Below are 15,464 nucleotides of genomic sequence, written 5' to 3'. Positions count from 1 at the left end.
AAGTGCCGTACCAGAGTTGTCATAAGACTGAAACAGATTAGTCAAAATCAAATAATAAACTAGCTTACCGCATGTTTTGAGGTTAAAAGCTACCAAACTTGGCTAATTACACTGTGTAATGTGTTACCTTGTTGGCTTGGAACTAAAATATTAGCTGTTGGCTAGAGCATTAAAATGTGACACTATAAAGCAGCTTTTGCTTCAGATGTGTACTTTCATAGTGTGCTGTTCTCTGATGAACTGAAATGAAATTGAAACACTATCATATTATATTATCCCGAATTATGAATTTTGTGAATCTTTTCCTTAAAAAAAGTAAAATCACTTTAAAGCTGTTCTGTTTTTTTTTTCCCCTCACAATTTGTAGGTGGTCAATCTCACTAAGACGGTGGGTGTGGCTTCTGGCTGCTGGAAGCTGCTGACGCTCCACCTCCAAAACAGAACGCTGCCAGTCAACCTCATCACTGTAGTAACGCTCCACACTAGCCTGGGCTTCACTCTGGAGCTACCCGTTCACATTTTCTCCACGGGGTCAAAGGTACAGACTGAACGGCTGATATATTTACTCTGCTTCTGTCCCTGTTGTCTTCTCTCTTTAATCAGTCAGTGACCTTTATAGCATCGGTTACTTAGTTTGTTATTCTGCTCTGTTGTACACAACTTTGGTTTTAAAGAGCACTACGCAAATATAGTTGACACATCCTCTGCAGAGATCATACTCTGCACAATTACTGTTCAGTTGCTGTTCAATTTAATATATTGGGGTGAAAAAAATAAAATGTTTACTTTTTTACTTATTTTACTTATATACTATTTATTTGTTGAACTGCAAATAAATACAAATTGTGTGTTAAAATAGCAGAAAATGGCATATTTAAGTGTGTTCCTCATAGAGGATATGCTAACTTTTTACTTTGAAAATCAGCAAAACATGAAATTTGACCTGGAGTATTCAAATCTTTGCTTACACCCCCCCCCCCCCCCCCCTCCCCCCAGCGTGGTGATATAGTTTTCGAGGCTGGTGGTGAGTGTGAAAGGCCATGTCCTCTCCGTCTCTCTAAAGCAGGTCAGTTAAAGCCTCCAGTTTACTGATGCTTTTCAAACATAATTAAAAAGTTAATGAATATGGGTATCTATATTATATATAAAGTCCCTTTAACTTTGGCACAGAACAGTATGTTGTTGCTAAGTGTGGTAACTGTACCTTTCCTTTGCTTAATGTATATTGCAGGGCGTTTAGAATGGCAGCAGTCTCTCCTTCCAGAATCCTCCTCTGCTCTGTGGCGGACGGACAGCAGTCTGGCCTCGGCTCTCTGCAGCCGCTGGCACTGCAGTAAGGAGCTCTACTGCAGGTACGTACATAAGCAATGGACTCTCCCGCTCTGTTCCCTCTCTGGTCTTTTTAAAGGTGTGCACTCACTCATTGAGGGGAGTGTGAGCTTCCAGCTCAACGTCCTGGATCGAATGTGAGGTGTAGTCTAGCGGCCCCGCTGCAGAATAGGAGGTGGGGCTTGGGACTTGCATGTTGTCCACCACTCTCTCATGGTTCTCCTTCTCTTCCTGCCATCCTCATGGGGTTTCGTCCTTGTTCGTTGTTCAGGCATGCTTTTCTGCCGGCTTTCGCAGCCGTCTTCGGGGCCTAGGGAAGGGCGTATGGCACAGCCTTAATTGTGAATAAAGTGTGTGAATATACAGTATAGAGAGAATGTGTTAATATGAATTTCCTTTTAAAAGCTGTGTTTGAAGCAGAGAGCTACAGTCGTGTGAGTGCAATAGTACACTGCAGCTGGGCTTGAGATGTGGGGTTCTGGAGTTCAGTCTATGAAAATCCATTAATGTTAATGTTTCAAAGCGAAATTCCTCCTGTTTCCACATTTTCTGCATTCTTCATGGTTGAGACCAGGGGTCACAATGTCTACAACAAATATATAGCCATTTTATTTACTATTCAGAACCACCACTGTACCTGCATGTGTCTTTGGGCTTTTATAAGTATTATTGACCATTTTAAAATAGTGATGAATCTGGAAAGATAGTTTTGTTTGGGAACTATTTTGCCTCACAATGCCTTATATATTTTTAGACCACAAAACTATAGTTTTAGGTAGCATATTTGTGGCTGGTTTATGTAATAACTTTCTTTGAGGGAACTTTTTGAGGTGGATCTCCAACACTGTGAACAATTCTGACTCTCCAGTGCTGTAACATGCTGTAGTGTAACGTATTGCTGAGGGTAGTCACTTGTTCATTAGTGTTTATGAAACTAATGCCATTAGTAAGTCTAATACCGTTTTATTATATATTTTAAACTGTGGGTCTAAATAAAGAATTGAAGTATGAGTTTGTTTGTGTAGATGGCCCAGACTCCCTGCAGATCACTCTACCTTTCTAGACTTTGGTGCTACACCGGTCAACGAGAGCAAGGTAACCACACTTTGTTTCCCTCATGTATCCTACAGTCAAAAAAGTAATATATTACATACTTTTCAGTTTATGTGAACATTTTCTTAATGAATGGAAAACAAATATAACCTGACGAATGAAAATTTCATAAAATTTTGGTCACTGCTTTTCAGGGACTGTGGGACTGCATTTTCAATTTAATAGAATCCCTACGCAAAATGCATCAGTATATTCATATTGGCCAGCTGATGTACTGTGGAAGTGGTCTCAAGTGGCTGGGAATAAAGTCTCAGTACAGTATTGTGTATTCTAGTTAAGAATGTCTTTTCCTTCTCCAGTGATGTAAATTGGAGATACAAGATTTTATTACAACAGTGACAACGTAATCAGGGATGGAATATTTAAGCATTTTTGCTGATCCCTTGTATGTATTATTTGTGTTACAGATTAAAAACTTCACTTTGAAGAACCCCACTGGTTCTGTGGTTTCTGTGGAGATCAGAACCCTCTCTTCATATCCAGCTCCTCTGGAAGCTTTAGACCTGCTCACCAAATGGTATGAAAACAGAGAGAGGAGGGTGGAGAGTCCTCACTCCTGAAATTATTTAGTGTGCATATGTGTAGATGAGTTTAGATGTGCTTTTGGCATCCTAAGATGTGCATATTTTTTTAGCATCTGAGCTGTGATGTATGCCATTCATTCATTTGTTTTTGTTTTTCATTTTTTCTGTTCTGCAGGTTTAACATTAGTCCACTGTCAGTGAACATCACTACAACAGAGTTTTCTCTCTTTGCTGCTGACCATAAGGTCAGTTTTCAGGCCCTGAAAAGGGGATTTTATTTTAATAAGATTTTGATGAGATTTTATTTTAATAAGAACAATTTAGTCGTAGGTTGTTTTAAGTACTTTTACAGAGTTTCCTTCTAAGTGTATATACATTTGTACCAGGTGTGGATAGTGTAACACACTTTGTCCAAACAAAAAACCTTTTAAATTCTCTAAAACAGTGTTTGTTGTGATCCACTGTTTCCATATGCTATTTGAAAAGGCCACTCCCAACAATGTATATCATGGAAAAACAAAATTATAAAAGTAAACCCTAAAATTCCCATTTATTCATCACATTTCTTTTTAAAACTTGAATTTGAACGTTTGCTAGCCGAATACAGTAATTAAAAGCAGCAAATGTGTATTAAAGAAACTCTTGTAATTATACTACTCTCTACTGTGCTGTGGTCAGTGTGAGGAGAGCTGTAGAGGAAGCAACAGTGTGCAGAGAGTGGTGTTGCAGCCATGGGAGTCCAAAACTGTGTCTGTGGCATACATCCCCACCGAGCATAAACCTGTCACCTCCCTGCTCCTCATCAGGTAATGTGCTATTAAAATGAACGTGAGAGAAACCCTTTTCACTGCACTGGCACAATGATCTGTATATATAGATCAGTCATTCATTTGACCACTTTGTATAAATGTAAAAATTTTAAAGTACAGTGATCAGAATTGGGACGGGACATACCGATCATGTCCACAAATCAAATTTTGAATGTTGCAGCTACAGTATTAACAGAATTGTAACATTGTAGCTACAGAAGTAATGTTACTCTAGTGTTGTAACTGCACCACAGCATGGTTGTGACCTCTACACTGTTCTCTCAGGAATAACCTGACGGTGTTTGACCTGGTGTTGGTGAAGGGCTTTGGAGCGAAGGAGCTCCTGCGTGTTGGGGGTAAATTACCTGGCCCTGGAGCATCTCTCCGCTTTAATGTCCCCCAGTCTACCCTCATGGAGTGCAGAGACGGTAAGACCAGTCCTCGTTCTCATTAGTATTCAGCTTCAGTATTAGACATTATATTCTATGGCAAGATACAAGCTCCACTTTTTCCACCATGGAATGCACCTTTTTATCAAGTAGCCTATCCAAAAAGAGAACCAGAAAATCTGAATTGCAGAGCAAATGCAGGGTTGAGCAGTTTTGCTTGCATGTGCAATTTCAAAAATATTTAGCTCAAAAATAAATATTAATTCTCTGCCATATGTGCCATCCTTTACATTTTGCTCACAGTGGTTTGCTAAAAAATCAAAAGAGAGAGAAATAGATCATGGGTACTCTGCACCATTGTAGCCTGGTGAGAAGTTTAATGTTCACATGGGCTGATGTAAAATTAAACCTGCAGGGCTTTTCCTTTATGAACTTGTGTAACATGAACTACAATTTTTAACTGAAATGAATAAAATTTAATCTAAAATATTTTACAGGAATACAGTGTACGCTGTAACTGTTGTTTGTGTTTCTCAGGTTTACGGAGTAACACCAATAAGCCCCTGTTTGCCATTCAGAAGAGCTTTAAGGTGGAGAACGCTGGAGAGCTGCCACTGACGGTCATGTCTATGAACATCAATGGCTATAAGTGCCAGGGCTTTGGCTTTGAGGTGCTACAGTGCAGGTCCTTCAGCGTGGACTACAACTCCTCCTCTGAAATTACCATTGCGTAAGTCCACACTTCTACATTCTGTCTATTTTGAAAGCCCTAATATGTGTGTGTATATATAAAATATGCGTGTGTGTGTATATGTGTGTGTGTGTGTGTGTGTGTGTGTGTGTGTGTGATTTTTCAAGGCAGTTTTATTTAAATAATGCTGTTGTGTTCCTTAGTATTTGTGGTTGGAATTTCAGTCTAGCCATTTGCTAACAGCATAAAACTTTCTCTCTCTCTCTCTCGCTTCCCAGGTTTACTCCAGATTTTACCTCCTCGTGGGTGATTAGAGATTTGACACTGGTCACTGCACGTGGTTCTGCATTCCCATTCACTCTAAATGTCACTCTGCCTCACCACATGCTGCCACTCTGCGCACAGGTGGTCCCCGGACCCAGCTGGGAAGAATCCTTCTGGGTCATCACCCTCGTCTTCACATGGTTAGTGTTTTTCTGTCTTTATGGAGCATATATTTGATTAATATTTATACAAAGACAGAAACATGGCTAGACAGACAGGTAGATAAGAGGGTAAAGAGAGAGAGAGAAGGAAAGATAATGGGATGCACAGACTTGTACATAGACAGATGCATAGACTGGAAGACTTACTGACAGACAGATAGATTGATGGGCTTATAGATGGGCAAACAGACAGGTGGCTAGACATGTAGGTAAGTGGATAGACAGGATAGAAAGACCAACAGATAGATAGGCAGATAGATAGCTGGACAGAGATAAATGCATAGACAGATATATAGACAGTCAAACAGGCAAACAAAATGACAGTTATTCATAGACAGAGACATGGTTAAACAGACAGGCTGTCTGACAGGTGAACAGAGGCGAATAGACAGCAGATGGATAAATAATAAATTGTTTTTAGACCTTTGTTCCGCTGTCTGTTGGTGTGAAATTTGTGGCCTGTGTTGTGTTTTTAGTTTCTCTCTGGCTGGAGTATGTCTCATGGCATTCCACCAGGCTCAGTACATCCTGCGCGAGTTTTCCACCCCAACGCCACGCAGCAATCACAACTCCACACCTCGAGAGAACGGCTCGGTCAGCCACAGCACCTCAAACAGTGTCAGGTACACACCACCCTCCACTTACTAATTTCACACTCAGCACAGTCCTGAAAAACAAATTTACACAGTGCACCATTACAGTGGACTGCACTTTAGTCCATGTACATAGATGACGTTGTGATAGTGTCAGAAACTACAAAATGATGTCCATTAGAGATTAACCGCATCACACGTTTTAAACTTGCAGTTAGTACCTTGCTAATTAGTGTGGTATAAGTTTCCATTCCTTATTATAGTGTTTTCACACTGAAAACCCATTACCAACACAGCAGTGTGTTGTTGTTGTTGTTGTTGTTGTTGTTTTTGTTCTTGTTTTTTTATGGGATGCACACAATGCCATGACAAAACATTAAAAAGATGGCTTGGAGTGCTTTTGTGGGTCTCAGAATGGACCATAGAAAAGCCAAACATCTGAGAGTCATAGATTCTAAGTAAAGAATTATTGTACTACAAATAAACAAAGGATAAAAATATTTGTAGAACATGTAAATGTCAATATAATAATCTATTGATAAAGACATGAAAAGTGAACAAAGCATCCACAGTAAAGGAAAAAGTGTCTAGTCACAGAACTTGAGTTAGTATATGATGCATTGGCACCAGTCATAATTTCCAGTGTTCTTTATTTTCATCTTTTCCAGCCGAGGCAAAGGCAGCTGCAAGAACTATTCTGACACAAGCCACACCTCTGATAAAGGAAAGGGCCGTGGCTCCACAGCGGTAGCCAATGGGACAGTTCGTTCACAGTCGTCCTCCAAGAAGGGTTCTGGAGGCTCCTCCCAGCCCCAGAAGAAACAAACACACAAAGTCTCATTCCTGTACAGCAGATACAAGAGCAGCTCTAGTGCAGCTAGTGCAGTCGCTAACAGCTCCAACCCTCTAACAGATGAAGAGAGAGAGGAGCCCGTGTTCGAGCAGGACCCTGACATCTGTAACAACAACAATAACAACAATGAAGATGTTCTGGATGAATCTCTCCTCCATATGGAGAGGAAAGAGTGTTATGAAGAGGTTAAAGTGTTGCAAGGTGATATGTTTCCTATGGAAATACTTCCTGTATTCCCTGAAAGCATCATAGCCAATCAAGTGCCTCAGCTGGTGGATGGAGAGATGGAAAACAGATGCAACAGAAAGAGGGATGAGGAAAAAAGGGAAAACGCAGAGGCTGAGGTACAAAGATTTGGAATTTTTGTTCTGCTTAGGACTGTCATGGTTGATGTATATTATAATCGCATAATCTGCAGATTATTTTCCTAATTAATAAAAATTAAATTTACTTGCTTCAGTGCTTTTGGATAAGTTGGAGAGCATTGGAGGGATGGGAAGATGGGAGCATTTCATCCAGTGCAGTGATTTTTTTTTTTTTTTTTTTTTTTTTTTTTTTTTTTTTTTTTTTTTAAACCTGTGAGCTTCTGCCCTCTAGTGTGCTGTAGTAATACTTCTAGGGCGCTCTTGGCAATGAGAAACAGAGCTTTTTTGTGGTGATTATGTTGTGTGATTGTACAGTCAAGTGAAATGTGATAAGTCACATTCATTGTGTTACATTTTTGATTGTGACATAGTATTATTTCTGTTTTCAACTGAAACAGTTGTTTCAAGTGCATCATTTTGTGGGTCTCAGAAGCTTTTGGGGTCATTTGTGTGTGCTGCGAGGTGCAAAAAGTTGAGTACCTATGTGTCAGAGAGTAGAAACGTGTTTATTTATTTATTTATTTTTTTAATATCAGCGAGAGATTGAAAGCACTCAGAAGAAGCGCGTGGAGAAGGACTCTGAGCTTGGATCCACCTTCAGCACCAAAGCAAAGAAAAACTCAGGCAAGAGCCGCAGGAGGACTGCAGAGACCGCGCCTGGGTGAGTGGAATAAATCATTTACATAATATATAGCCAAACTTAGTTTTTCTGTTAAGTCTGTGTACAGTGTTAATGTAACCCTAAATAGATCATGCAAAGGCTACTCTTAAAGTAGTCTCACAAGGCCAGGCATGATCTCATAACAGGAACATCTAGGAACACCAATGAAAATTTTGGGGGTAAATGTGGTGGGGTGGGTTTAGACTTATTAGGGTGGGAACAAACAGAGTGAACCTTGTAAACCAATCCAGTGTCTTGTGAATGTGGAGCTTAAAGTAGGGGTTAATGGTGCACTCGTCAACATGGATGTAATGTACAATAACAATAAGTAATTATTATAATTAAATAAATGATCACTTTGTTACAAGAGTTTATGTCTGTGTAATTTGACATTAATAATCATGTAAAGTCAAGTGATGCTGATGTGTCCACAGACTCCCAGAGAACAGTGTTGTCATGGTAACGGAGAGCGAAAGAGATGCGGAGGGCAGAGAAGCTCGAAACGCAGCCAAAACCCGAAACCACTCAGTTAACATGAAGCTGGAAATTCCTAAAGCAGCAGTCACAGCGGACAGCAGTCTCAAACAGAATGGTGAGGATTAACAGTGTTATACAGACTGGAATTAACATTTATATAAGAACTCAGGAAAAACTCAAACTGAAAATTCATTCATTTATAGTAGAGCTGGCACAGCATTTTACAGGCTTTGAATACTTGCAGATATTTTTGAACGAGTACTCAGATACTCATTCTCCATACTACCCTTAGAAACTGAGAATGATATTTCTTAATTAACCATTTTAAATGTGTTAATTTTTGCAAAAAATGTTCAGTAGATGTTCTGATGTTGGTAAAGTTTGTGATTATTTTTATACCGTCACATTTGAAGCCTGCTGTAAAACCATTTAAATAGAAAAGAAAAAGACAAAAGAGCTAATGTTCCACTCAGTTTTTAGGGAGACAGTAAGGACTGGACACATGCTGGTGCTCAGATAAGGATCTCTGTTTATTCATATTTGTAATGATTCTTGAAACATGTGTCTCCATAGTACACCAGCCTCTTACCACAAATTTTGCCCTAAGCTCTTTTCTTATCATGTGATCATTTCATACATGTGCACTTTGAACCTTTTGGTAAAATTTGCCATGTGTGATGGATATAGCATTCACAAGAATTGTGTGTATTTGATGTGTTTTTTTTATTTTGGAAGTAAGGAAAGCAGAGTTGTTTCATTTTTGCATATTCACATTTCTTCGTTAGCCTTATGCGCACAATACGCCATGTGGAATCCAGTAGAACACAATTGATGAGCACAGGGGCTCTGAAAAGAACATATCTACACAATTTCATACACATGTATCTGAATATTTTTTGAAAAAATGTGTTTTTCCCTCAGTTCTGTCAAAAAATCTGTCAACAGCATTTTTAAAAAAAATCTTTGTCCATACTAGAACACAAACATCTCAAATGTTTACATGAACAGCCTACAAAACAAAACCAACTGCCTGTGATGAGGTTGTTTACTTTCTCTAAAAAGCCTACACTGTCCAGATCAGGTAGAGACTAGAGTTTTTCTAGATTTTCACCTTATTTGAAATATGCAGTTAGAATTTATTTTGAGTCTAACTTTGTTTAATGATCATAAAGTCACACATCTTTAGAATTGCTGAGGTATTTGTAGCGAAGGTGACAGCCCATTGACAAGAACTGAGCTCAGCACATTGTAATGCCTCAGCACTGCGATTTTATGAAAAAGCCAAATATAATTAGAAATATATTACCAAGTCCAAAATCAATGGATTTCAATAAATGAAAACAGCTACAGTCCTGTGCAAGTTAATGGAACATCACTACTAATAATAAAAAAGCCTTTTCAAAAACATCATTTTCAAAAATTTCTACCCTGTGGAGTGTTTTTGAAACGCCTTCGTTTTCAGTGAGGACAGGAGGCCAAAAATATGTTGTCTAGTATATCCAGATACATGTCAATTAACTAAAGAATTCCTCAGCAGTTACCCTGTATTTTAGTCTCAGTGCACCAGAGTTTCCATGTCTGGAATTTAAGTGGCTCCACGTGAGATTTCTTCTTGATTTCCATCTCTTAGCTTCTGAAGCTCTTGTATATTTAGTGTAGAAGCACTTTTTTGTACTCTGAGGCAAGGTTTAAAATTTATGCAATACATTTTTTTTTCTAAAAATTAAAAAATAACTTACCAGAGGCCTTTGCTGATGAAATTAATACCAGCGTAAAAAATGAATATCAAGCCAGCCCTAACTTACAGATAAGTTTATTTGTCTTTAGTTTGTCCTCTGGATCTGCTGACTGTGTGTGTGTGTGTGTGTGTGTGTGTGTGTGTGTGTGTGTGTGTGTGTGTGTTTGTGTCAGGTGTGTGTGCAGGGCGTGTGCGGCGGAAGGTTCCAGAGCGACGGCAGTGGGAGTCAGGCTCAGACTCAGGCAGCTCGACAGGCAGCGTTAGGGCCAGCCGGGGTTCTTGGGGTAGCTGGAGCAGTGCCAGCAGCATGGAGGGAGAAAAAGACCCCAACAGAGCCCACTGCAACAGCAACAACAGCCGCAAGAGTGAGAAACACTAAATATTATAATCATTATTGTTTATATTGTTGCACAGTAATGAATTGCTTTTCAGTAAAACTTGGGAAACATGAAATGTTTAGTTTAACTGAAGCAACAGCATAACTACAAACCATAACAGAAAAGAGACCCAATAAACTACATATTTGTAAGTTATTGAATTACTGAAGCTAATAAATACATTATCAGAGAGCTCTGATAAAATTCAGTGCTTATGTAATGTTTTTTTAGGCTCAAATCAAGGCAAGCAAGACAAAGGTGATGAATCAACATGGATTGCACAAAAGTTCTCAATTGACAGCCCTCATTTGGATTTAAACAGCGATATTAAAACTAATACTAAGCAGTAAAACTATTGCAAATAAGTAAGTAAGTGAAGGCTGCAGTGATTCATGTTCTACCACTGCTTGTATTTCCTCCAGGAGAGCCTGCGCAGTACAATATGTATTCAACTGAAAGAGAATGCTACCCTCCAACCAACTGCACCTTCAAAGCCCAAAGGTAACATATCAAACAGCTAATCACATAACAGGTATTTAAAGCACTGCTTCAGAAACCACCCATCCACACCGCCACCTCAAAAGTAGTCAGCTACACCAATACATGTTTGTTGTCTGAGGTTTGCATCTTTCATTTTAAACTGGAGCTATGAGGCTAATGTGGCTAAGAAGTAATGGAAGGTAATGCTAGTAATTAGATTTTTGAGTTTGGACCAATTCCAGAAGAAAATCACTTCTTGAAGTTCTAGATGTGAATACAAGCAGTCGTCTTACCAGGCTTCAGTTAGTTTTTAGGAATAGAAAACGGCTGTGGGAGCTCTATGCCGGGACTCTTGACTGAATGAGCCACTGTAAAACTGATACCTAAAAGCTCAAATATATTTTAGTGTCTGTTACAAGCTTCAAAAAAGATGAATGTAAATTGCTGTTAGCTTAGCCATTACAGAGTACTAGAACCCTACAGGGGCACTAGCAGAAATGAGCATTATCGTAAAGCTGGTTTTCCTTGTGATGCGGTTTTTCACGAGAGTTTTGACATTTGTGGCCTGAACTGAAAGCTTAACTGGTTATAGTTGTGGATAACGCTGTCATACAGTGTCAGAAACCACATAATCAAGTCGATTGTTTGTGATTCCTAAACTCCACAAGGTTTGAGGCAAGTGAGTTATGGTTTAGCTATGCAGTTAGCACCATACTACTTGTTCATTCATACGCTTCTATTACTTGTTAGCTACAATAACCTCTTGGCTACGGTGCTACAACTAAAGAAGCAAACTTCCGGCACGTGTCTTGGCTGATCCAGAAAGACCCAGTTTAATTATTGGTTACATGTGGTTAGGAAATAATGTTTAACTGTTTGACTATTGTGTGTGCAGCATGAACAGTCTTTATGTGAAGGACACGTGCCAAAGCCCAGAAACTCCCGCTCACTCTCAGACCCCCAGCTTTACTGATGTGGCCGCAGGGGTGGACTGGACCCCCGGTGAGTATCGAGGGGAAGAAAAAAAAATTCCCTGTTAGCATTCATTTTGTTTTGCTCCTCAATTCCAGTCTGGCATTAATGGAATAGATTTTATGTTTGCAGATTTGCACTTGCAGAGTTTTATCTTCAGTGTTGGACTCCAAACCAAATGAGCAGTCTTGTAGAATAACTAACGGACGAAAGATCCGTCTTCATGAAATTCCCTTCCTTAAATTTCAGTTGTTGTAATTATTATTAAAATGTCTAAATAAAATATCTGAAAACTGCTGTAGTGCACAAACAACCATGTCATTGATTCAGAGCTCTAAATTGGGAATCTTCATGTCGAGTGCAATCAACGTACGTTTGAGACAGCTGTTGACTCCCAGCTTGCATGCTTTACTTGGCTACATTGTTTTCAGAAAGTAAATGATGGAATTCTAGGTAACTAGTTGTCTTGTGCAGTAGAGGAAATTTGAACTGCACATCATCTTAAGGCTGACACTGCTGAGAAAGCCGTTTTAATAGAGCTTTTAAAAAGTATATTATTGTTTGTCAGAAGAAAACCTTGTATGTCAGTTTGCTTTCTTTTTTTCAGATAGTGACATAATTTGAAAATGCCTGTTTGAAAATGTTCTTTACATTGTATAAACATTTGATGAAGAATAGACTAAAAGAAATGACCCAAAATGACTTGGAAGTAAGTCCTGTTCCATTGACTTACATTAAAAGTGAAGTAGGTTTTTCCTTCTTCGGTAAAGTTACCATTTTGGAGACATGAGGTTTTCTTTCAGCGATATGCAATATGAAGCTGTGACATTGACGTAGCAGTGCTTTCTATGTAAGATGGTTAAATAAGAGAGCTTCTTAAGAGAATGAGGGGCAAATCAGACAGTTTTAATATTGTATTGATCACCTTTTACTTGAATGGCTCCCAGAAAACCGAGCAGTGTCTGTCTTATCATTTCAGGCTTTGTGTTGTTGTTTCTAATTCATTTTGAATTCCAATTTTCTGTCCTTAGACTGCAGCAGTGCATATATTCCAGATGAAACATGGTCTGCTCCCTCAGTTCCACTGACTAATGGTTTTAGGTACAGCATGCCTGACCCAATCAGCTTAGTGTCCCAAAGCTCCACTCCCAGCCCCTACAGTGGGTAAGACATCTTTTGCTGTTATGCACCTTTTAAGGAAATTATTATTATTTAAAAGCTCATTACCATTTAATTAAATTATATTTTAATACTCTTTTGCATGAAGTTTTGTTTTACTTTATATTAATTGTTTCAGATACACATTAGCTATCACCTTTCCAGTATCTGTTTGTCTGTTGTTCTATACGTCTGTCTTTCTGTCTGACTGTTCCTATCTGTCTGTGCAGTGTATTTGTATTTATCTACATATTATTGATTATTTTTGTTGTTGCTGTATTCCCTTTGACGTTAGAAGTTTCCCCTGGAATAACTCCAGCCAATGCAACAACCTCTATACCTACAGCCATCAGAATAACTACATGTTACCAGGTTAGAAGCACTTTCTTTAAATCCCATCCAGATCATACATATATCCCTGTTTTATTTTTTTAAAACCCTAATGGTCTTTTTTTGTTCTATCCAAGGAAACGGCAATTACCAAAACAGCTTCCCTTCCACAGAAACCCAGACGATGGCTCACGGTCAGCAGGCCAGCTGGAGTGAGGATGGAGTCCAGGAGGTTGCTTCTTCCTGGGATATGACCAGCTGTGTGGGTAGCAAGGTGAGCTTCTAGAACTTGTTTCTGTTTTGTCTGTTTCTTTAAATGTAATGTAAAACAAGGACAAAGTTTGATTGATGCAAAGCATTACTTATGAAGCACCAAAAGCTACTTGATTGCTTATAGTGCCCCTTATGGAGAATCTTCAACCTGCTAAACATGGCTTCTTAGCACTGCAGTGACAATGACGTGGTGTTAATGTGTCACTGCAGTGCTGAGAATGAGCCACCACCCAAATAATGCCTGCTGTGTGGTGGTCCTGACCGTTTAAGAACAGGGTGAAAGGTGGCTGACAAAAAGTATACAGAGAAACAGATGAACTACAGTCTGTAATTGTAGAACTACAAAGTGCACCTATATAGTAAGTGGAGCTGATAAAATTTACAGTCTGTGTTTCGGTGTATATATAAACAAGGTTCCTGAAGTAAATGGGTTATGATGATGAGGCCTAAGAGGAATTGATTAATTATTTAACTGAATCCATCTTTCTCCTTCTTTTTTTCTCTTTCCTATGTCCCTTTACCTTTGTCCCTTTTTCTTTCTCCCTCTCTGCCTTTCCCTCTCATCTCTCTCCTCATCCCCTCTTGCTTTCTCTCCATGTTCCTGTATCTCCTTTTTTCTTTCTCCGTCTGCTTTATCTCTTTCCTTTCTTTCTTTATCGCTTTCTGTCTTCCTTTCTTTTCTTTTTTCTTTCCTCTTTTCCTTTTTGTCATGTGTCTTTGATTCACTCCTGTCTTTATCTCTTTTTGTCTCTATTTCTCTCTCACTCTCAGCCCTTTTTCTCAGGCACCCGTAGTCTCTCTCCCATCTCCTCCAGTCTGTTCGGTTCTATCTGGACTCCGCAGAGCGAGCCATATCAGAGTCATTTCCAGCCCGACCGCTCAGCCCCTGTCTCCCCACACTCACCGCACACCCCTCACACGCCCTTCAGCCGTGAGCCAGGACCCCCTTGCCCCCCCAAACATTACTCCAGCTTCAACCCCTTCGGCCCCCACATGAACCTCGACATCTGGAACTCATCCAGCAACCGCAGCTCCAATTCGCAGCTGTCAAACGACTCGGGCTACTGCGGAGACGCCTGAACAGCCGCACAGAGCTTCACCTCCCGCACGAGGAAAATAAAATACGAAAGGAATGTGGTTTTATTGAGAATGGAGAAAAAAATGTGAATATTCTTATGTTCTTTTAGGTTTCATTTTTCCCCTCCAAAAAAAAAAACACAATGCAAAATCTTCATTGTTGTGCAAAAGTTAAGCATTTTGTTGTATATTTTTCTAGATGTTTTGCAAATTTGACCATAGAAAATAAAAAAAAAGGTTTTGTACTGAAATTTGTGTTGTTTATTTCTTGAATTCCTGTAATAGTGTTATTTCTCTTCAGTTTTCTCCCACTTTGTTCTTATATTGAAGGCCTCCAGCAGGTGGACAAGCATGTATGTTTTCAGTTTCAGTTCAGAGACAATAGTTACTCTTAAAGGGGAAGTCCACCTTTTCTTCAAAATTTTGGCCTATTTTAGTGGTTAAGGTAAAGTCATTCAGAGTGATTTGATGTGAAATAATTCATTGTAGAGACTCTACGTTTAGATTTCTTTACAGTGATGGTTAACTGGGATACAGTGTCTACAGTAGGGTTGAGTTTGAGCGTTTGAATAGTCAAAGTTTAACTGATTGCAAAACTATCTTCTCTCTAAGATGCATTTTCATAAGATTACCGAGAAGTCTGCACTGTGGTCAGTTGTTTTATCAAGTTGTATACTGTGCGTATCCAGATTATGATGTGGCTAAGGTGAAAACATGATTTGAGTTAGTCTATTTATGTTAGACATCCTTTCATGGTGTAAATCTTAAGC

At 39.2% G+C, this 15,464-nt stretch overlaps 1 protein-coding gene across 3 annotated transcripts in view; it reads left to right on the top strand.

The window, feature by feature from the left end:
• The window catches only part of tmem131l (transmembrane 131 like), a 69,214-nt gene extending 54,345 nt beyond the window's left edge, over positions 1-14,869 (top strand). For 2 of the 3 annotated variants that reach the window (XM_017713538.2, XM_037532877.1), the window contains exons 14-34: positions 368-538; positions 997-1,066; positions 1,232-1,352; positions 2,355-2,424; positions 2,850-2,959; positions 3,142-3,211; positions 3,645-3,772; positions 4,061-4,203; positions 4,702-4,894; positions 5,134-5,319; positions 5,817-5,963; positions 6,602-7,130; positions 7,688-7,812; positions 8,247-8,404; positions 10,201-10,392; positions 10,827-10,905; positions 11,780-11,886; positions 12,888-13,020; positions 13,310-13,386; positions 13,482-13,618; positions 14,389-14,869. In XM_017713538.2, the coding sequence (XP_017569027.2) occupies positions 368-538; positions 997-1,066; positions 1,232-1,352; positions 2,355-2,424; positions 2,850-2,959; positions 3,142-3,211; positions 3,645-3,772; positions 4,061-4,203; positions 4,702-4,894; positions 5,134-5,319; positions 5,817-5,963; positions 6,602-7,130; positions 7,688-7,812; positions 8,247-8,404; positions 10,201-10,392; positions 10,827-10,905; positions 11,780-11,886; positions 12,888-13,020; positions 13,310-13,386; positions 13,482-13,618; positions 14,389-14,697 (3,255 nt within the window). In that variant the 3' untranslated portion in view covers positions 14,698-14,869. The remainder of the gene's footprint in view (positions 1-367; positions 539-996; positions 1,067-1,231; positions 1,353-2,354; positions 2,425-2,849; positions 2,960-3,141; positions 3,212-3,644; positions 3,773-4,060; positions 4,204-4,701; positions 4,895-5,133; positions 5,320-5,816; positions 5,964-6,601; positions 7,131-7,687; positions 7,813-8,246; positions 8,405-10,200; positions 10,393-10,826; positions 10,906-11,779; positions 11,887-12,887; positions 13,021-13,309; positions 13,387-13,481; positions 13,619-14,388) is intronic. The other variant, XM_017713539.2, reaches the window with a different exon arrangement.
• Positions 14,870-15,464: the final 595 nt, after the last annotated feature.

The sequence above is a fragment of the Pygocentrus nattereri genome, chromosome 22, assembly GCF_015220715.1.
Source record: "Pygocentrus nattereri isolate fPygNat1 chromosome 22, fPygNat1.pri, whole genome shotgun sequence".
NCBI lineage: Eukaryota > Metazoa > Chordata > Actinopteri > Characiformes > Serrasalmidae > Pygocentrus > Pygocentrus nattereri.
The sequence above is the reverse complement of the archived record's forward strand: the minus strand, read 5'-3'. Positions and strand labels throughout refer to the sequence as shown.